The 22,298-nt window shown below is 40.7% G+C and overlaps 1 protein-coding gene across 4 annotated transcripts in view; it reads right to left on the reverse strand.

Moving 5' to 3' along the window:
- The window catches only part of dock4b (dedicator of cytokinesis 4b), a 138,418-nt gene that overhangs the window by 43,053 nt on the left and 73,067 nt on the right, over nt 1–22,298 (reverse strand). For all 4 annotated transcript variants that reach the window (XM_040035136.1, XM_040035135.1, XM_040035137.1 and 1 more), the window contains exons 13-26: nt 19,640–19,765; nt 16,660–16,784; nt 15,966–16,128; nt 13,451–13,557; nt 11,593–11,746; nt 10,597–10,694; nt 10,275–10,358; nt 9,495–9,595; nt 8,703–8,784; nt 6,722–6,892; nt 4,716–4,908; nt 4,159–4,295; nt 1,038–1,172; nt 576–674 (exon numbers count right to left, since the gene is read on the reverse strand). In XM_040035136.1, coding sequence (XP_039891070.1) covers nt 576–674; nt 1,038–1,172; nt 4,159–4,295; nt 4,716–4,908; nt 6,722–6,892; nt 8,703–8,784; nt 9,495–9,595; nt 10,275–10,358; nt 10,597–10,694; nt 11,593–11,746; nt 13,451–13,557; nt 15,966–16,128; nt 16,660–16,784; nt 19,640–19,765 — 1,775 coding nt within the window. The remainder of the gene's footprint in view (nt 1–575; nt 675–1,037; nt 1,173–4,158; nt 4,296–4,715; nt 4,909–6,721; nt 6,893–8,702; nt 8,785–9,494; nt 9,596–10,274; nt 10,359–10,596; nt 10,695–11,592; nt 11,747–13,450; nt 13,558–15,965; nt 16,129–16,659; nt 16,785–19,639; nt 19,766–22,298) is intronic.

Raw genomic sequence — 22,298 nt, forward strand, 5'->3', positions numbered from 1 at the left:
TCCAGTGTGAACCACATTAAATCTGCTCAGAGTTAGTATGAAGGTAGAACAACTTCCTCTGCATCTGTCCATGGTGCTGAATTGTTAATATCAGCTCTATTTAAGGACACTACACTGTACACAAATATCTGATCCTAACACTTCTCAAGTGTTAAGGCAAATGCAGATCTACTATGTAACTATGTAGTCTGTACCATAGGATAGGATGTGCTGTGTTATCAACTGTAATAATATTATACACTCAAAGTCTGAGCCTCTAGAAAGATGCGCTGCACATGTGAAAGCAGTAAATCTGGTTTCATCTGCATGTTTCACTTAGGTTTTACCACCAAACCCAGCATCAGGGTTCAGAACTCACAAAAAGCACATTACTTCAGTTAACATTAATTCCCAATAGAGTAAACCCATGAACTTAATATCTTTCTGTCTCTTATTTTTCCTGCTGCCCAATTCGACACAATTTGTAGAAATTGTAGTAATACCATCAACAGGCATTAATTATAATCTTTTACTTTTAGACTTGCAGACAGACAGATATGGATGGAGGGAAAGAGAGAAAGATCGAGTGGTCTTACCCTCAGGTCGTCTTTGCTGCTGAACGCCTGCAGCAGCTTCTGATAGTGCTTGTCACTCATCTGTCGCAGAAGCGCCAACAAACATGCCACAAATTCTCCCTGACAACACAACACATAATGAGAGGGAGAAGATGAAGCTTTAATGTTGTTGCATATTCAGGGAAAACTTTTATTTTTCTGTCCTTTTGGAGAAGAAATGAGTTCAAAAAATAAGATCTATTGTGCTTTGAAAATAATAGTGGAACTAGTAAGAATTGTACTTATGTTAACAGGATTTTTAAGAGTTTCCTTGACCTTCCTTCATCAGACAATGATGATCACATTGTCATCCACCTCACCATTTCCGCCATTCCAGAAACTCTGTTTATTAATCTAATTACGCTTCTACATATTGTCAAGTTCTGGCATTTATAGCAGTAAGCTAGCTTACAAACACACACACACACAGTAAAACACACATACAGTGACATCCTGGAACTGTAGTCTCATGGAGGTTCCAGCAGGCTGGGGCCGGTTGCTAATTTCCAAGATAGTCCTCAGTAAAACTCCCAGCAGGCTTTCCACAATTAGCTCCACTTCCTCAGACACCACAAGCTCCTGAGAGGGAAAAGAAAACACACCCATGTGAGAATGAATCACAGGTCAAAGTACTACATTACCTTGAGAGAGAGAGAGTATTAGCATTTAGAATAGAAAGAAAAAAAAATGTGAATCTTGAACGTAAGAGTCACTAAAATTCAAACAGACTCCATCTGTGCACTTATGTCCTCTTAAAGTTACCTGGCATTGTTCTGCTAGCACAACACTCAACCGGATTCAACAACTGACACCATTCTGCCTCCGAGCCAACGTCTACACCCCTCACCGCCCTGCCACCGCTACCCTGTAATTCTATTTTCATCAGTTTTAATGAGTCTTGCACCAGAATGTGGACTAATAAGAAGTTTCAGGGCCATGCAGAACATTTTGAGACTATAACTTAAAAAAGAGAGAGGAGAATGGAAACGAATAGGAGAAGGTAGAATACAAAAGACGTAGAGGCAGTTAAAGATGAAAAGAAACTCAAATAGAGCGGTGAATAAACTGGTGTGTGTGTGTGTGTGTGTGTGTGTTTCTCTCTAGTCTCTACCCCTGACAAGACAGACAGGTCTTGGAAAGAGTGATAATGAGAAGGAGCCTCACTGGCACATTGACTGCCGCTGCTGTCACTTCCCTTTAGATATGGTGCCAGTGGGTGCTCATGTGTGCACGCATTTGTGTATGTGTTTTTCTGGCTGCCTCTTCCACTAGCTGCCTCCTTTGCAGGGACCGGTACAAGCCCGGCAACCTGAGCAGGTACACACAGACAGGCAAATCACACAAATACACATACACAGCTCAAAGTGACTGCCGCTTTGACAGTGTCCATTGCTAAATTGATGGCTCTCATTACTGGACTGCACTACTGCTAGTGTCCCGGTTACCAAGACTAATTGACCATATACACGCAACAAAGCAATCTGCTATTGCAGTGTACTGGCAACGATACTGGTGTAGGACTGATTCCTGTGGTGTTGACTTTCTTTAATTATTTTGGGAGATATAATGGGAGGGATACTGTCATGCAGATTCTTGAAAAACATCAGGAATTGATTGCAACTGCACAAGTTTCTATGAAGCGATTACACCATATTATTTATGATTTCAAAAAGTTATTATTCTATGACTTGGAGGAGCCAGGGATATTTGCTAACACTTTATAATAAGACATGCAACTGAGGCTGTAATTCCCGAGTGATTAAATGGTGTATTTTATTGAAATTACAATGTCTTTAAATTTACCTACAAGTACTTAACGGTGTATGCACTAGAATAAGGGGGTGACAAGTCAGATTTTTACAGGAAACAAAGAACTTGGTATACTGCGAGAACATTTCGGTAGTCTGTAAGTCATTTTAAGTAACACATAACTTCAGGTATTTTACACGAGAGGAAATAAAAGTTATACCGCAAGTAATTTCAAGCACTGTATAAATAGTCGTCATTATTATGTAACTTCTTCATAATTTTCATGGAAAAGCACAGGTCTGCAAATTTTGATGGTCTTTTATTTTTTCTTGTTTGTCTTCAAAATTACCATGAAATTGTTATTATTTGTACCTACAAATAATAACAATTTCATGGTAATTTCAAGTAATTAAAATTCCATTTAATTTCCATTGAATCAGCACTTAGTTGTAGGAATTACGCCTTTAGTTGTACACCACATGTTAAAGCGTAACCAGATCTTTATGCAACAGCACAATGATTTGATGAATGACTGCAATGACTTAAAAAATTCTTGTTCAAAGTCAGGTGAGAAGAATACTGTTGTGCGTCTTTGAGTCGTGATGCAATCCATCAAAAGCAACAAACTGGCAGATAGTCAAAGGAGCTTGCAAAGAAAAGCGTCTGGACTTCTTTAAGTTGCTTGAAGACGTTTCGGGTGAGTTCATTGTGAAACCTGGCCCCACCTTATCATGCGAATTCCTGAGATCAGATGGCCCAGGATGTGAGTGGGCGTTAAGGCGTCTGGGAAGGGATCTCAAAACTGGATTATAGATGGCAGAGAGTTGGTGTCGTAAACCCCCGCCTCTGTTCAAAGATGGTCGCTCACAGTGGACATAGATGGCTTCTTTCACTCCTCTTTCCAACCATCTGTCCTCTCTGTCCAAAATGTGAACATTGGCATCCTCGAAAGAGTGTCCTTTATCCTTAAGATGCAGATGGACTGCTGAGTCTTGTCCTGTGGAGGTGGCTCTTCTATGTTGTGCCATGCGCTTGTGAAGTGGCTGTTTGGTTTCTCCAATGTAGAGGTCTGATTCCTCGCTGCACTGCACAGCATACACCACATTGTTAAGTCTGTGTTTTGGCGTTTTGTCTTTCGGGTGAACTGGCAGATATCACCTTTAAGTTCCTCCCCCTGAGCTCATGGGATCTCCTTCATTCTAAGAGAAAGGCAACCTTTCATCTTGAATTTAAATTTGAGAAAGAGGATGAAGTCACAAGGATCCCAATGTGGCAAACGGTGCCATCATTAGGCTCGGAAGGAGCGATCTTACACCGAAAGCCACTGTTCGATCTCTGAGTTTAATTGGACGTTTGCTCTCTGCATTACTGAAGTCTACTGAAATAGTGGGATGCAGACAGCTGCAAATGGCCAGTGGGACCTCCAGCATCCAGGGATGTAAGTGCAAGGAGTTGACTGGCCAAATTAAAAAAACTAAAAGCAAAGGCTCTAGTCAGGCCAGGCCAGGGATTTCTTTCTGGCACTAACATTTAATAAAAACCTGAAACTGTTTTTTATTAATCAATAAAACAAAAAGAAAGAAATTCTAAAGACAGCTATAAGCTTTTAAGAGATTACACAAATTTGGGTTTTGAGCTTGAAATATGCTTTAGATGGATTTCATTACCTGAGCTTTCTAGTCTAAGCTCAGTTAACCAGCTGTCTCAGTTTCCTCATCAGTAAGAAAGCCAGTGTATTTCCCAAAACACTGCAGTGTTTCTTTAAGGAAGCAGGGGGGCCTGACTAATGGCTCTCAATTATGAGCGTAATACTCACCGCAGTGCCATTTTCCTCCTTCTTGATTAGAGAAAGCATGCTGGAGAGGATCTGGGCACACATGACCAGGTCTCTCTGCTCCTGCATGTGGGCCTGTAGCACTCGAAGCACCACCGGCAACAGGATGCATCGTGAATCTACAGCACAAACACATCAAAGACTTAATGAAGTAGAAATAACAGAACGGGAACAACTAAGAAAATTTTCTAAACTCATTTCTCCGCGGGGCCATAATGTCTTGCTCTGCTTTCATGCTCAGTTGAAACATTATTGACTGGAACTAATGAAAATCTTGTATGACATTCATATGATTTGCATGAGGGATGTTTTTTCCCTGCTACATGCAGCCTTTGGGAGCGTGTTGCAAATAAAAAACTGACACAGTAATTTGCTTCAGTGTAAACCCTTTATTAAGAACAGTTTAATAACTTGGAATTTGGCTCACTGCAGGGTAACAATTAGCTAAGGTGTGTTCTCAAATGGGACTGCAGAGCTAAAGAGTTGTGATCATGTTCCAAATGCTGTGAATAAATGCTTTTTGTCCTTCTAGTATTTACCTGGGTTTATGTAAAGCTGGCTTTCCACAGTCTTGGCAATGCACTGCAGTTTGACGGCCTCCAGGGGGCAGTCAGGATGGACGGTGGTAGGCAGGCTGCCCAGAGTCTCCCTGACGAAACCGGCCACCTCACGCACAGTGAAGATCTTCAACAGCTCGCCGTAAATTGCCGGAAATGTTCGGAGGAACACGGCCTGCGCATAAAGAGGGAATGTTCAATAACAGGTGCAGGTGCAACAGGTGGAGCTCATTCTTGTTTAAATGCTTTCTCCAGGCATGGAATCACTGTGCTGAAAACCATGATGAGAGTGTTCCTATATATGTATATGCAGTCAATATTTTACCATCCATCTGTCACTAACTTTAATGATGTAAGTAGCATAATAAAGAAGCTACATCCTAATGACACTGTGAAGATGCCCTGCAGCTCAGCTCAACCGATAAGAACTGACTCAAGAAGAAGCGACTGTACTGCTCCATACTCTTCTTAATATTCATACTATGTTTCTAGACAGCTGTTTTATTTAGTAAACAGAGGTAAATATTTACTATTCTGCCCTGAATCACTGGCCCCACTTGGATTTAGTCAGAACTCTGGCAGGCACGGATTACGTGGATTAAGCTGAAGGACAGCTAGGATTGCTGCCCATCACTTGTTTGTAGCTGGCTGTCAGATTCTCCTTCTTCCTGTCAGGTTTTGTCAGTTTCTCATTGAATAGTTGAGAAAAAAAAAGGACTAAATATCTCCCTTTGAGTCTCTCTTTTTGTAACACTAACGTTCTTCTTCTCTGGGACATTCTGGCAGAAGACAAATGGTGTTTTGTTTTCCAGCAACTGTCAAAGATGTTTTCTTTGAAGAAAAGATGTTTTATCCATTTAAATAAGGCAACAGGGGCCGTAACTGCCCAACTGAAGTAGCTTTTCTGAGTAATCACAGTGTGTTTACTAATTTTAGAATGCAGCATATCTCATTTTTGCATTAAATAAGCATAATTATATCAAAAAATATGTTCAAATCATGTTTTGTTTTTTTGCATTTTTACTTAACAGTATAAAATCTAAAACAGGAGTGACAGTTAAATACCAAATTGCCAATCTCAAGTTGTTCTGCACATTACAAATTCCATATGTGCAGGAAACAGTTTGCCTATCTGTATATGGGTTTGCTGCTTATGTTTTTGAGTGTGTATGTATTTGTGTATGCTGGCGTGTGTGTGCTAGATGTTACAGATTAAGTGGGATTAGTATTAGCCCGACCTGCATTCTCCCACTGCTATTGTTGTGTTGAGAATACAGATCAGAAGTCAGTGGGGGACCAAAACAGAGGTTTTCAGACAGAGCGCAGCTGGAATAGTTAAAGTTGCAACAGCAATCTGATTCTTGAAGATTCAAAGTGAGGTTTTTGCAAACATGTGTAGTTTGTTATGGCTGCTAAAAGAAAAGACATGTTTAGATTTTGTGTGGGTGAGGTGAACACTAAAAAATATAGGAAAATATGAGAAATTTGACTGGATTATCCCGGATAAAGAAGACATAAGATCAGATGGACACCACAGCACCAACATATGTACCACAGGAAAGAAAACTGGTGGGTTTTTCCCACAAAAAAACAAAAAACAAAAGAGTGCACAAATACACCACTGCACAAGCATCTGTTTCTGGTGTGTAATTAGGATTATCTTTGGGGTCTTTAGCTTGTTTTGTTTTGGTCTTCTTTGAAATCAGTGAAGGCAGCTGCCCTGCTGTGCAGACCTCCCACTGATTAAGGAAAACCTGCCACAGAAATCCCTGTTCTGCCTCCAAACCCTCTGGCAGCATGAAATTCAATTACAGCCAATTTCTCACCTTTCACAACTGCATCAACAGGAGCCCCTGAGAAAGAAAACATCAAGTGGCGCACATTTTCACATTCAGATTCACACAATCAGGCGCATGTATGACAAAGCTGCAAAGATCTTCAGATACGCTCATGCCTGTCACTGATTTTTCACACAAGCCCATACACACCTGTGTCTGTGCGACGGGCGTGGTGCCTTTGTTCTCCTGCGAGAGGAAGAAGCGGATGGACATGAACAACTCGTGAATGCAGACTCTGAACTCTTCCTCATTCTGGCCTCCTGTAGCGAGCGAAAAGAGCCGACGGGACTGGATGATGTACTTAAAAATGTACTCGCTGGCCTGAGAGGAAAGAGGAAAAAAGGAAATAAGAATTTGTCCTCTGCCGCCTGATGGAAAAAAGCACAAAAGTTCCTTCCAGGGAAAGTTGTCAGATAATAGAGAATTCGTACATTTTGTCCTGATGAATTTCATCCAATCTCTTATTATTTTATTTATCTCAAAGTCAAAAGTACCAGACTATTCAAGCAATTCTGATAATGAATTCATCATTTTGAGTTTTTGAGTCAAGCATGAAGAAATAAATTGAAACAAAACAAATAAGTCACTCTGGCATTGTGATCTCAAGGGCCACTTGAGGCTGTCCAGTACTCACAGATGTTAATGTGAGGGTGCCCAATTTAAAAACAGTAGTAGACAGATTTACAGTCAGGGTGGAGATTTATGCTTCAGTGGGAGATGTACACCATAACCACAAACCCCTCTGAAACCAAATACCATAACTTACGGTGTAAGCTAACGTGCACCTCCTTAGATATAACCGATGCAATAAAGTAATGTGGCTAACTGCGCATCGCATCGAACAATCGCCTACTTATTAAAAGCAATAATAAATGATAGCATCAATATAGGGCTCACATATGTCAACAAATTCATGGAGGGAGATCACTAAAGCTACTGGAATACAAAAAGAACTTTGGATGCCAATTTGTTCTTTCAAGGAACGTAGGAGCAAATTTCCACACACCTCAGCAGTTTAAATTGTATCTTTTGTATTGTATCCAACTGTAACTGTAAGGGCTTAAAGCTCTGGATAATTAATAGAGCGGCTGCTTTGAATAACAAGTTGGTGCCTTTAGCCATCTGCTCGGAGATCCCCTCAATTAATGTAAGTCACTGAACTGGATCTCTCCGACTGTATGTCCCGTGGAAGAGGTTTAATGCAATTACCTGACAAATAACATGGCTGCTTATTTAATTGTACCAACATACTGTCAAAGACACCCATGCTCCAGTTTCTAAAGTGAGTGAAAGTTTTATTTTATTTATAAGTTGACTTACATGGCAGCAGGTATCTGTGTCTCTCTGATAGCATAAATCATGCTAGCAGTTACATCATTTATTTTTCCAAATTAGGTCATTTGTGGGTACAAAACAAAAAACAACAACACTGAGTAAAATGCCCATCTTGAAGCTTCAAAACCAATAGCTGACATTGATGTGACTACCAACGCCTTGAATATACAGTCTATGGCAAAGTCTTGAAATACATGAATTTAAATAAAGAAAACAATTTTATTCATGATAACCTTTAATTTTATTTTTATTGAGCTCATTTATAATATAGCAGTTTTTTGACAGTGATACGCTTTGCTTTTTATTAAAAAAGGAATGTGCCTAAAGATAAGCACCTCGACATGTTAGATACGCAATTAAACCCGTCTAAAGAGATTCTCTTGTCTGCTTCTACGTGGAAAAGCCTGCAAGCACATCTGCACTGTACCGCTTATTCATTATTTACTGCACTACAGATTACCATTTCACTTCTGGTGCAGAATCTTTTCTGTGAATGTTAAAACGAGGAGCCACAGTTTGGGTGCCGCAATGTGCTCCACTGACAGTGTGTCTGCATGAGTCATTAGAAAAATGTGATGAGGATTCCCAACACTAGAGGCACCGTGCTTCTGCTCATTAAAACTGCATGCAGTGTAATAGACACAGGTGGGGGATAACAAATGGTAGAAGAACGTATGAATTAGCAGGAGTGGCAGTGGATGGTGTCATTGTGTGCATGGGTGTATTTGTGTATCGATAAAGGCAGCTGCATTTACAGTTTGAAATACTGGCCTGGCTGTCTTTGTGCGTGCCTCACCTTGAGCACCTGCTGTATGTGATCCTGATGCTCTGCATCAACAATGCGGTCCACGTACCACTTCAGCACTTTGATCAGGTCCCTGGAGGAGACACACACACACACACACACACACACACACACACACACACACACACACAGTACAACTAGTTACCACTAGCTGCATGCTTCTCTCACTGGATTTGGCAAATATAGATGAGACAGTGTCATGTTTTAAAATGTAACGCTCTATCGTCCATTATTTAAATGAACTCTGGTCACATTAATTCATCAATACAATACTACAGCCGTGTGTAATAATCATGAAACTGCGGGCTGACAAGAGAAATAAAATCTCCTTCCCACCCACCCACTTGTAATCTGTTTCAGTTTTTTTTACTGCTGCTTTAAACGGTCGAACTTTGAAATTAAACTCTTCAACTCAAGAGATCATCTTCATCCAGCGGTGCGCTTCTGACACATATGGCATTGAGTACTTATGAGAGTACTCTTTAAGTATCTTGGTTTCCTGCAGCAGGTGTGTGATGGAGGAGAAATGAAATCCAGGGAGGCAAAAGTGAGCACAATTTTCTAATTCACGTTTCATCCACCAGGGGGCACCATAAGCATTTCATTCAATCTTCTATCAAAGCACAGGACTGAGCAAAGCTGCCTCTCAGCATTGACGTAGGTTGGACTCTCTTGTCCTGCCTACCTCTTGTGATATCTTATTAGAATACAATGTGTGGTTCTGTGATGTAGCCTTGAAAATCTGCAGCATTTGTTACAAGTGAATGCTGAAACATCACATACCTGTAGGACAAAGCTCCAGCAAAGTGGCTTTCGATGTAGGTGTCCATGACTGGTTTAAAGTGCTGGAATTTGCTGTCCTGGAGAAGGTTGATGATATGGACCTAGAGTAAACAGAGAAGACAACTTAAAAAAAAAATCATGTTGGCATATCGCTTAAAAAACCCTAAAGAATTCTGTGTATTTTAATAAAGTTTTATCTAAGATGCATGAATTTAAAATTGTGCCTTTCATATGAGGCTACGAGATTAAAAAGAAGCGTATTTACATGCTGCACACAAATCTCTAGAAATATTTTTAAAAACCCATCACTTCATGTCTGCAGCTTGTTGTATGATCTGAGCTTGTCCAGCCACAGAGTCCATTCGTCCAACCTGTTTGATTGATCTCGAGCGACATAAAGAAAACCTGATGGCTACAGCGGCCCACTAGACCTTTTCATCACTGATAACGCCACAGCGAGAGGAGAAAGTGTGCTTGTGTGTCAGTGTGAAACTGATTTGGAGAGAGAGAGACATGAGGAGACAGAGACAGAAAGAAAGAGAGAAAGAGATCGATCCCCGGGCTCACACTATCAGCTCAGTGCAGCATGACCAGGTTGAGATTGCTTCAGCGAGCTCTGAAGCGTTACATCACTAGATCTTTCTCTTGGAGTTTGTGTATCTGCTCTTACTGTTGACTCAAACACTATCAGATGGCTCCTGATGGGAAGAAAAACTGAGAATGCGCACACACACAAAAAAAATCTGCAACACGACTGGGCCATTTGGACAACTGACTTACCAGTGAATCAAACACCTTAAGTCCATATCTCTGGGAGCTTTCATCCAAAATCCCAAAGAGGGTGTCCAAGGTGTCCTGGAGAAACTGTTAGAGAAGTACAAAACAGGCTTTCATTTTCTCAACCTGAACTTTAAATACATTTTGATTGAAATAAAACAGTGACACTTCATTCTTAACAGTGAGCTTTACTGTACAATATAAAGTGCCTTGAGACGACTGTTGTTGTGATTTGGCGCTTTTATATAAATAAAATTGAATTGAATTGAACAAGGCAAGAAAAAACAGGGCCAAATCATGGACGAGAGTCTGTCTGCTGGCCTACTTTGACAATCTCCGAGCCATCGATCTCCTTCAGCTTTGATAAGCTGTCGTTGATCCTCTCAGGGTGGGCTCGCCACTTCAACAGGTCCAGCATATCACCTGAAGGAAGACAACAAGGAGGGGTAAGATGCAAAAAGACACATGACTTACAAACAGTGACAAGATCAAGATGCTTCCCTTGTTTGCTTGAAAAAAAAAAAAAAAACCCAACAACAACAACAACACAGGATTATGAGGATTATGAGAGCTGCGTGCATCTCACATCACAAAGCATCATCAGGCCCTTCAATTATAGCCCCAAAGCCCCCAACGTATCCAAACAAATGATGACATTTTCAAGTGCAGCAGGATGAGGGAGATAAAAAGTCATTTTCCTGTGCAGGATTCCCCAGACATACGCATGAATAAAACATAAGCTTCAAGAAGAAAGTCTTTTAGCTGTCGCTGTTGAACCTGAAATGTCTTTTTGCAATTTTAGACTCAAAATTCTGTTTGTGTTGTTACATTACTGATTTTGGTTGTCTTAAAATGCATCTCAAAAGATAAATAAACAAAGAGCGTTGCAACTGAATTATGCTTGTAACTTTAAAGTTTCTATTCAAACATTGACGTAGCCTTCTAGCCATGCTGAAATCCCAAACCCAAAAGCATAGGGACTTATTAGTTCATTAGTGAGTTTTGCAGATCAGAAGCCGTTCCTACCACCTTGCATATTCACTGGTTTGTTCGCGCACTAGGGAGGGGAACATCAGTTCAACACTTGCACAGAACCCATCTCTTTGACTTCCCTTAACATATGGCATTTCTACATTTTCTTCAGCCTCTTTTGAAGCCCTGATTGCATTCTTTGTAACACTCGCTGATCTATAGAAGCACACAGAAGCAGCTAGTGAAGTGCTGCACAACTAAACTCCCAATTAAAATCTGTAAAAGTGTGGCGGCCAAAAACAGTTCAGCAGGCAAGCGACCCAAATGTCGATGCCTGAGTCTTGTTTACCGTTCTGCGTGAGCTTGGTGGAGCAGAGGAAGCTGGTGATCCAGAAAGATTCCTTGGTGCCTTTCAGCGTCTGATTGTTAGACGGCAGGTTGGGCTTGGAGAACGGCTGCTTCAGGTAGCGTGAACAGTCAGCCAAGCTGGTGTTCTCCTCGCACTGCAAGGAAACCAAGCGAAAAAACATAAAGCACAACTTTTTTGAGCTGCCACTGGCAAATGTTTTGGACAAGAACAGAAGAATGCAACACTGAGGGTTCAAATGCCAGTTTGAACCCTCAGTGTGTCCGATTAAAAACAGAGAGTTGTCATCCAACACCAAAATAAAGGAGAAGTTGATCCTCATGGTGGCTAATCATCCTGTCATATATTGAAGTTAGAAATAGGCTCGTTTCCGAACAAAAGTGTTATTAGCTTTCCTTGTAAATCTCTGAACCATCAGAAACCCCCAACTGTTGAAGCAATATGTGTGACTTCACCAACTGCCTCTGCAAGCTCCTTTGCAACCAACCTCTGAATCAGACCCTTCTTTTCATGTTGTGTCTGATTCCACTGTTATATCTGTTGTCATTAAGGCCTGGTCTGCTTGGTACCAAGAATCTTGTTGCTGCTCTCCTTCCTCACCCGCTTATGGGGGGAAATTGCTTAAACAGAGGCATAGATAAATTACTGTTTATGAAGGTAAAAAAAAAAAAAGACAGTCTTCTTTTTACTGAAGAGGTCTTGACTGAAATTAGATTGTCTTGTGTTATGGATTTAACACACAGTCCTACATCTGAAGCTGTTTGAGCTCCAAAGCTACCAAAGAGTTTGGACTGCTCCTGTGTGTCTATTTTAGGCCTGAGGAGAAACTAGGCCATGCAGTTTCATTGAGCTTTTCAGCAACTTTCATCTGGCATTACAATGGGCCTTTACCCCCCCTCTATGGTGGAGACACACAGGAAAAAGAAAGCAGTCCACTAAAACCAGCAGGCTCAAAACCTGGGGTTTGGTAAGACTAAATCTTGCAACCTGACATGAAAAAGTACAAAGAAAATAGCATTTTTCTTTGTGTTTATACACTGTTGAACTAAACCATAGAATAAATACATCATATTTTTGGACCCCTTACTGCCAATAAAATGCATGAATGCACTCATGTTTCTTTTCCTTCCACAGAACTGGACACACCCTTCGCCTGCAGCTGAGGAAAAGCATCTAGTCTGCAATTATTCCGAATTACACCCAAGACAGCATTGCAGCAGCTTTTAACTGGGGATACTGGTCATTTTACTTGTTTCAGACCTTTGATACGACAAACCTGTGAGTCGCTTAAAACGTAGGGAGAAAAGGTGAATCTAAATAAAGAGATGCAGACTAACAAACAGAAATACAGCAACACTTACGCCTGGTTAAATTCAACCTCACAGCTTGGCAATGTTATGTAAGCGGACATTACTCACTGGCGTGCAACCCTGTAATTGAGTGATGCGAGCTGTTTGGTGGCCGGTGGCTCTTAACTGTATCATAAAAGACTCTCACAATTTGCCATTTAGAGACAATGATTCACGTAATCATATACAGGGCACAATCCCATCCAAATTATCCTTGACAGCACCTGTGAGATGCAAAACAATCAACAGGTTCAGTTAAGATCACGGCTAAGCTACAATCTACTGATGGACATGAGATGATATCTTTTTTTTTAAGATATCACAATCTTAGATGAACCTACACAACACTGTGAAGGTTTCTGCAGTAAAAACTATATACACTATACATAAGCCAAAAACGAATATCCTGCCAAGAAGAGGTTAAAATTGATTTGGTACTCCCCCCCCCCAGTCAAAGCCTACAGTAGATGGTGAGGGTATGCAGGTCTTACCTTATGGATAATGAGCTCATGGGTGCCATCTGGCAGAGTCCTTCCGTCCTCTTGCATCAGAGGAACAAAGGAGTAGCCAAACAGTTTCTTCTCTCCCTTGTCTTTAGCTGTCAAACAACAACACATGGACATGATATTGAGTCCAAAAATAGAACAGCCCAGACTGCGTCAAAACAAAAATGCTTTCTTTTTTAGACTTAACAGCAGCAAATTAATATGTTGAATTCTTTGTATGTTTCCAGGGAGAAGAAAAGTATTTATTCAAAGGCTCTGTGAGTAACCTTTGACTGCTGAAGGTGCCAATCAGTGGGTATACAAGTGCAAAGATGTGCAAACGAAGTGCATGCTCCTGCTCATTTTAGCACAATCAATCATTAAGATTCTTGGTTGATATAGGGTAAACAACAGAGGTTTAAATATATAAAACATGAGCTTTGCATATGTAAGGCAATTAATTTTAATTTTGAAACATGATGCAATTTTTTTTTTTTTTTTTATTAACAGGAAAATCTAAAGGACACCTCTAATCTTTCCATTTGTACTCGGAAATTCACTACCCCTTTAATCACACTTGCATAACGGTAGGATGTGAGGTAACTAAGCAAAAAGTTGTTGTTTTTTGGAGTTTTTTAAGTTGATTTACTCTTTTGAGGATTTTATTAATGTGGGAAGCTTTATCTGAAAGTTCTGGGCATAATTTGCAGTATGAACACATGTAATCTGATTTATCTGCTGCCTTAGCAGTGAAATGTTAATGCGTGCACAGCGGGAAGCAAAAGCAGAGCATGGAAAGTTTCTATTTCCTTTTATTGCAACACCAGTGATTTATTTAACAGTGTCTACTAGTCTGTTGTGAGTTTGTATGTTTGTGTGTGTTGTCTTTCCCAAGAGAAATACGTTTTTAATGCATCAAACTAGAAACTGTTGTCTCATTTCTCTCAGGCTTGTTATTCAGGTTTTCTACTCACAAAGACCACTAATTACCATTGCAATCAAAATAAAATTTTTAGTTCTATCTGCAGTTTGGATCATGGATAAGGGGAGTACAACAACAAAATTTAACAGATAGGCCATCAGTCCAGTCATATATGCCATGACAATGAGAAGTTAAAGTGGAGACGGGTTGTAAAGTGGCTTGTAGCCGTGCAGCAGTAATGGAGGCAGGCTAAACCACTGCCCAGGTACCCTATGCTAAGTATAAGGGCATCAGCATTGGCTGATGTTGGACCTGAGCCTAACTTTGAATGATTGCTGGTACCATTATGCCACTGCAGTGCCACTTCATTGGGACAATCAAGGCAAGTACTGCTAACCCGGTGAAATCTAAAAAGCAATATCAATTAAAAAAAACAAAGTTAAAGCAGTCACTCTTGTTATATATAAAACAGTATTTATCCACCATAAGTTACTGCTTGTTTGCAACATCCTTTAAATTACAGCCTTCTTGTGGCCGCAGTTTGTAATTATCTCAGGTTGCCTTTTTGTAAAGAGTCCAAACATGGCAGTTTTGAGGCTCTATAATGGAAGGAACTGCTTAATAATTCACATTATTAATAGAAAAATAAGTGCAAGACCCACACGCAGTAACATGCCGTTTTATTCATAAAGGTACAGCTTCTCTTGTAAATTGATTCAACTGGTTCAGAATTGTACTGTATAAACAACCAGTTAATAAAGCATTGCACAGCTTATACTGGCAGGTCCTTATTGTTCCTATTAGCCCCATTAAGAAGCAACACTGGATAATAATGAGTTCAAAAACAAATTAGCAGTTAAAGGCATAGTCAGAAAACCAAACCTTCCATTAAGCCTTAACTGAAAATGAGAGTGTGTGCTAATCAGAATTTTGCAGGCAGGTTGCCCCTGAATTTGGAAGCCCTTATAACATGTGTAATATGGCCTCCTCAGTTTGGTGTCACCACAGGCTTAAATTGGGATCTTAATAGGCAGCCTTTAGGTGGGAATACTAGCACTGCCAGCAGTAATAAGGCTACTATATCTGCTGCACACAGCCACACAGCCTCACGGCTTGGCATAATAATATCGACTTGTTATGAGAGAAGAGACCCGGCCTTCTCCCCAAAGCACAGAAAGAATGTGAGAGGGAGTGAAGCATACTTTGATTATAATTAAAGTTTTGTCTCATTAGGAAATGAGAAGTTGGACAAACTAGTATCAGTACCAAAGTCGAAAAAAAGAGCTTAAACACTTGGACACCGTCTATGTGGAGTGGGCACGAGGCTGGAGGGCTGGTAGGTTGAAGCAAGCAAGGAAAATGAATACTTCTTTCAAAGGTTTATCAGTGATGTGCCTGGAATTGCAGGGCACAGTGGAGTCAGTGCAGGATGTCTGGTCTTTATCTTCAACTTCCCAAGGTATTCAGCTGTGAAGAATGCGGCTCCTCACGCATTCACACCACAAGCCGACGGTGTATTAAAATGTGCGAAAACTTGCTAAAAATGTGGTCGCTTAACCTTTCCTGAATAAATAAACCGACAAACCTATTTTCACTTACTGGAGCAATGTCGAAACTCAAAGCGGACGTGCGACCCCCGAAACATGTCGACCGGAATAGGGAGCTTGATCTGGTCGCCCCAGCGGGGACTGTTGTTGTGATACAACACCAAGGAATGGTACTCATCCACACTTGGTTCACCTGAGCCAGCTGCCACATGACCCTGAAAGATATAAAGAATATTGTATTATATTAACGTTTCCCAAACAACAACAAAAAAGTCAGAATGGCCTCAAGGGCGAGGCAGACCGAAAAGGACACTGTGAATTAATATGTCAGCTCGAAATGTGTTGTAAACCTTCCAGAGCCAACAAAAGGCAATAAAGTGAGGAAGACAAGGTTTACATTTGTGTTTATGTGTTTTGGATGGGGGTTGCGTGCCATGTAGTGGCAGCAGCAGTGACAGCAGGGTTATATTTGACTCTATTTTCTGTCCAAGGCCTAGGCTGTGCAGGAAACCACAGAGGCAGACTGTCACAGTGCTGCACCAGAAATGGGCAACACACTAGAGAGACACTTAGCCCTCATCTGGGTCAGCAATGTTTAAATGAAGAGATTTGCTCCAAAAAAGACGCTTTTTTTTTTTCTTAATAGTGTGCAACTGGTTAGGGATTTAAATCTATTAGCCTTAGTTGTTGTGTCTAGCAACAAAACTGTTTATATTTGCTAAGTAAGACACAAAAGCAGTGTTCACCTTTAGGATCTGTCCATCAATATCCAGCACATACACGGTGATCTCTACATTCCTCGCCACGCTCTTCCCCCCCTTCTCAAACTCTCCTTTCTCCAGTGTGATGTAAAGGTCGTTTCTCATCTCTCCTGCAGGAAAGAGGCAACAAAGCATTGATTATGCACATGAGCTAGCATTATTAATGAGCGCGCTGCAGATTCTCTGCGTAATTCCTCCTGGCAGGGGTGGACAGCATTTACATTAGGTGGCATTTGATGATATATTTTCTGGTGACATGAAATATGACATCTGGCTGTCAGAATGTTCAACAATTAAAGACTGCTCTTTGTGTGTGTGTGTGCGCGTGCATGCGTGTGTGTGTGTGAGATGGGGACACTGGCATTTTTAAGTAATCAAGAAAAGAAAATAGTAATTGTTATAACATTTTAACATGTCAAGTCAAACTGTCAGTGTGGTTGAGCCTGACAAAGGTCAAAACAGGGGGTAAAAGGGGGAGGATGTGGATTTTGTTTGTTAAAGCAAAGAAGTATCAACTCGTGAGGTTGAATACATGTACTGGGCTTTCAACCAGTTACACCATTTTCTTATTACTCTTATACATCTGAACAGGTGAGCCGTATTTAATATTTTACTTGGGGGGAAAAGCCTGAAGGTATTAATTCTGGTGGGGGGATTTGTTCTTTTTTTTTTTTTTAGATATTTAATAATTGGTATTCTGTTTGCTGTTTAATGACTTCTGAGTTTTATTTATTTATTTTTTATCCTTCATGGGGGCCACAACCCCCAGGGCTCAGAAGCAAGGACAGCACATGAAACGATTCACAAACACAAATCGCACAAATGAATAAATAATGTACGTGTATTCAAATTGCAACAGAACCCTCACTCTTTCCTATTAATCAATCTATCCCAGGACATAAGCTTACGGTAACTGTGCATATTCATACTGTTTGAGAGCATAATCATTGTTCAGTATGACTTCAAGCTAAAACATCTGACTTATAAACAACCCTGCAACAAATGCAGCCTTTTCTGTGCTTCTCATGTGCTGCAATCTGGGAAAATAATCTGAGGAAGAAATAATCTTTGTCTTTGTTATAACTGCAGCTGTTCAATGACTGCAGCCATTCATATACGGTTTCCTGTGGTGGGGGAGTATAAATGCAAAGTGTGCTGGGTAAGTAAGAAAAAAAATGTATGTGGTTTGACAAATAACTTCGGCAGGTTTCAGTGGTCGTGTCTATCATTAGAGTTAGCACTTATTATCTACTCTTAATCAGACCGCTACACTCTTCTTCTTCTTCATGATGATTTCGACTATATACATTCACCCCAACTTTATACACACAAGTATATGTACACACTCACACACATACACACAAAGAGCACAGGAAGGTCGACAGGAACACTTTTTTTTTTAAATGTACAATGGGAAAAGGGGAAGTGGAGACGGTGGGGGGAGCAGCTGGACGGAGAAAAGGGTCTGTTTGTGTGTGACAAAGAAAATGAGAGGAAAGATCGCACACAAAACGTGGAATGAGAAATAAGAGGAAAAAGGAGGAAAGGCAGTCTCCTTTGCTCCTTTGGCCATGGGCAGACTTGCACAAGCAGAAAGGGTGAGAGCACTCAGCGTTAAGGGTTTGTAGCCAGAAAAAGACAAAGGAGATGGTGTACATAAATCTTTGTTAGCGAGGCGCTGGGGGGGCCCACAGTATGTGGTTCCTCTATATCTGTGTGACCAGACAGCATATCTAGCTTTTTTAAGACATCAGCTTTTCTGTTGAAAAAGTCCCCTTATGTTCAGCTGCCTCAGAGAGCTAATTCAGCCAGTAGTTTCCTTCCCTACTTTTCCCCGGGCGTGTGTACATATAAACATGTGGCTGTGTATTTGGTACCCAGGCGATAAGACCCAATTCAGCTAAGCCCGAGGTGCATTTACAGAAGCAGCCAAGTGTCATCTCGCTACCTTTAACAGCATGATTCATCTTTGTGAGGGTGGAATTCAAATATCTCTCGATTCATGCAGTAGGCAGAGATGTTGGGTGTAAACACGACAACTATAATAAGAATAACTATAATAATTTTGAGACAGGCCAACAAATACAATACAAAACAGAGTACCAAAACAAAAAAACAAAAAAAAATATACTGTTAACAGCCTCAAGTCTGTCAGCTAAAACTTTATGTAACAAACATTGACGTATGATAGGACGCATTAGGTCTACCCACACCTGCTGGCTGTGCAATAGTTATTGAAACCCCGTATTTACAGACAATAAATATGTTTTTACCAATAGCAGCAGCAGTTTATGTGTGACAGAAAAAAACATTAGGAGGCGCAGGTGCTCAGTAAAAACCCCTCTGTCATAATAAGGTGGGGGCACTGTTCAAATCATCCAGCTATGGCCTGGCTGTCTGCTAAACAGCCTAATACTGTCTGATGACTCGGACATTGGTCTGTATATGACAGTCTACATACGTGTGAGCTCTGCTCTCGCTGTAATAAACTCTCGACCCCTTGCTCAATGCTAGCTTTGAGGGATTACAGCCACTCAACGTGAAAATAAAGAGTGTATGAATGGAACGACAGACGACCCTTCTGTCACCCGTGATCAGAAAAACAGCAATAAAACGAAATAAGAATAAAAACACAATTCTTAGTTAGTTTTGACTCAGCCGATAAGCAAAGCTACACAACAAATGGTTCATTGCACCCTGAGGGAAATGAGCGATTATATGAGAGACTGATGTGATGTGTCACATCAAATAAGCGCTTCTACTGACCCAAAGACAACGTGAAGTGAGTAATGGACAGAGTTAGCTTGCTTTATAGAGGTAAATTGCCCCCAACTGTAAATGTGCCCTTTTTAAATGACACAGCGCACTTATTTTTCCACAACACCATGACTATTAGTCCCCCGGCCCCACTTTGACAACAACTGCTTTGAGACCTACAAAGTAATGTTGGTTTGTGGTATCCTACCTGGCATGATGACATCAGAGAAGCCCAGTTTCCTGGTGATTGACACACCACGGGTGAAAAGGACCATGTACTCCCGTCTTAGTTGATCTATATCCCCATGGAGGAGCTGCAGAGCCACTGCCAGACCTAAAAATCAGAGAGTGATAACATTCATTAATGAAATATCATGTTCTCATCAATTTATCATCTCTTACCCCTCACCAAAGCTCAAAATATATAACAACCATATTCCAAACCATATACAGTTAGCAACTTTAAGGCTGGACGAAAATAGCACGTTCACAAGAGCACATCTCAAGTTTTATTCCAGCAGACTGGATTTGCAAACCATTACACCTGCCAGTGATGACACTTGCATGTATAGAAAGCAAGCAGACACCCACATATATATATAAACAAGTAATGCAAACAGTCTGCGAGTCACCCCGCAGCTCTTTTTTTATTAAGAGGAAATCCTACATGATGGCTGTCGTCTCAGTTCAATATCCTTATGCAATAACTCCAAATGTCAGCAGAGCTAAATTAAAGCGTCAGCTTGTATTTAGAGCTCAAAACGCATCGCCTTGATGTCTCTGCCTGTCCAGAGAAGCAGCTACATAAACAGCCTCACAGCAAGGGAATATGCAGGAGACGAGACGACGACAACAATTATTATTGTTGTGCGTGTTTCGGGGAAAGTTGGGAGGCAGTGGTGAAATGGTTCATTAGCTGTAAGAGGTTTGAGTCAATGAGAGTCAACAAAGAGACGTGACTTGTTTGCAAACTGGGTAGAGACACACTGGACTACACTACCTTACAGAAGCAGAGAAGAAGAAGTACAAGAGATGAATAGCACATTGAAAGCATAAAATATGTATGTTGCGTCTGTGATAATGTTACCTGTAGAAAGTGCCCACATGAAGCCTATTTAAACAGGTTCTAAAACGGTGTCTTCTGGGTAATTTTCAAAGGCCACATATGACAGTACAGCAAGGCAAAAGCTTTCAGCGTGTAGCTGTTCTTTCGATATGTCAGTTCATTGTGCATTCTATTTTAACACAATTAAATTACTTACTATTTTCAAGTACTTTCAGCTCATTCTTACCTGAACAAACTTTAAAAATTAGTGTTCACCAGATTAGCATGCCTAATGGTTCAGTCACGCTAGCGTAAAAATAGGACGATAACTTCCTTGTAACTAAGAACAATCAGTGGTTGCACCACAACTGCACTGAACTCTTTTTTTTGCATTGGTAAACTGACTGTAGAGGCTGAGCATGCAACTCCTCTAACCTCCGTTGACCACTTTCAATCACAAGTGTACAGGTCGCCTGGTGGGAAGCAACCTGCCTCCAAACAATTGCAGTCTGACGCAGATTGAGTGCAATCACTCTCAGACACACTGGAAATAACTGCCCTATAAATCATACATACAGACAGGTTGTTCACACATTGCAATCAATCCGAGTCCCAGTGGATTTATGCTTTAGTGTTAAATCTGTGCTGCAGGTACACTATAACCACAAACCATTCTGAAACCCTCCAATGTAACATGCACATGACATGCACCCTCCTAGAAACGTATCCAAATGTCACCATCAGTGCAGTCACAAGTGGTGTTTGCCACTTGCACAGGCTACGTCGTAGGATCTATGCAGATTCTCTTCAAAAGTTTAATTCAGGTGTCGGACTGTGTTGACTATTGCAACTCACTGCAATGTGTCTCTTTCCAACCTTGTACTTAGCTGGTTATATTCTGGTTATACTCATAGATATAAAGCAAACTTGTCAAGCGACATTTTTATGTTAAACTGCCACGCTGCTGCAACTACGTCACTATTTGTGGAGAAATTTCTCAATTTGTGTTTCAAATCTCAGAAGTTTGGGTTATATCTGAGATCTGAGTTTGGTTTTTAAACCCTTAGTTAAGCATTTGCATCTCACTTTTGCTCTATGTCACTGTGGACAAGCTGCAGAGCCACTGTCAGGCCTATAAATAAGATAATGATAGCATTCAATATAGGATTTCAGCATATTATAATATCATTGCATCATAATCCTGTTCCAAACAGTAAACAGTGAGCAATGTTGTATCGCTGAGATAACAGCGTAATCAAAAAGTGACAACCCATTTTATTACAGTAGACGAAACTTGTAAACCACATAACTAAAATGATACCAGAGATAAGTGACAGTTGGATGTATGAAAACCAAACAGTCACACACACACACATTTAAACAGGTCATCCATTACTGTATCTTACTTTTGCTTTAGCTGTCTACCAAGTGTAACAGTGAGTTGGTGAATTTGTAGACAAAACCAGTCAGTGCTGTTACTACAGACGGGTATCAATACAAATATAGATTGCAGGAGTAATGCAACTTTTTCCCTTAAAATTCGCAGCTAAGCTGTTTCACACATGAACTTCACACAACCTTATTCAAAGTTGCGTGAAGTTCATCTGTGGCGCACATCACGAAGAGTCTACTTCCGATGCATTCGTGCTAGTGGAAATACAGGGTACGTTACAGGTCAAAGCACCGGAATATTAGCTGTGCTTTTTGACCATCAGTGCAATCTACTGACTTTGTATCAGGAAGCAGTGAAATAGATAAATACTGCCTTCTATTTGTGTTCCCACATGTTCCTCTGTTGGCTGGCTTACTCGGGGCTGCAGAG

Source organism: Simochromis diagramma, unplaced genomic scaffold (genome assembly GCF_900408965.1).
Source record: "Simochromis diagramma unplaced genomic scaffold, fSimDia1.1 OVJJ01000816.1, whole genome shotgun sequence".
Classification (NCBI taxonomy): domain Eukaryota; kingdom Metazoa; phylum Chordata; class Actinopteri; order Cichliformes; family Cichlidae; genus Simochromis; species Simochromis diagramma.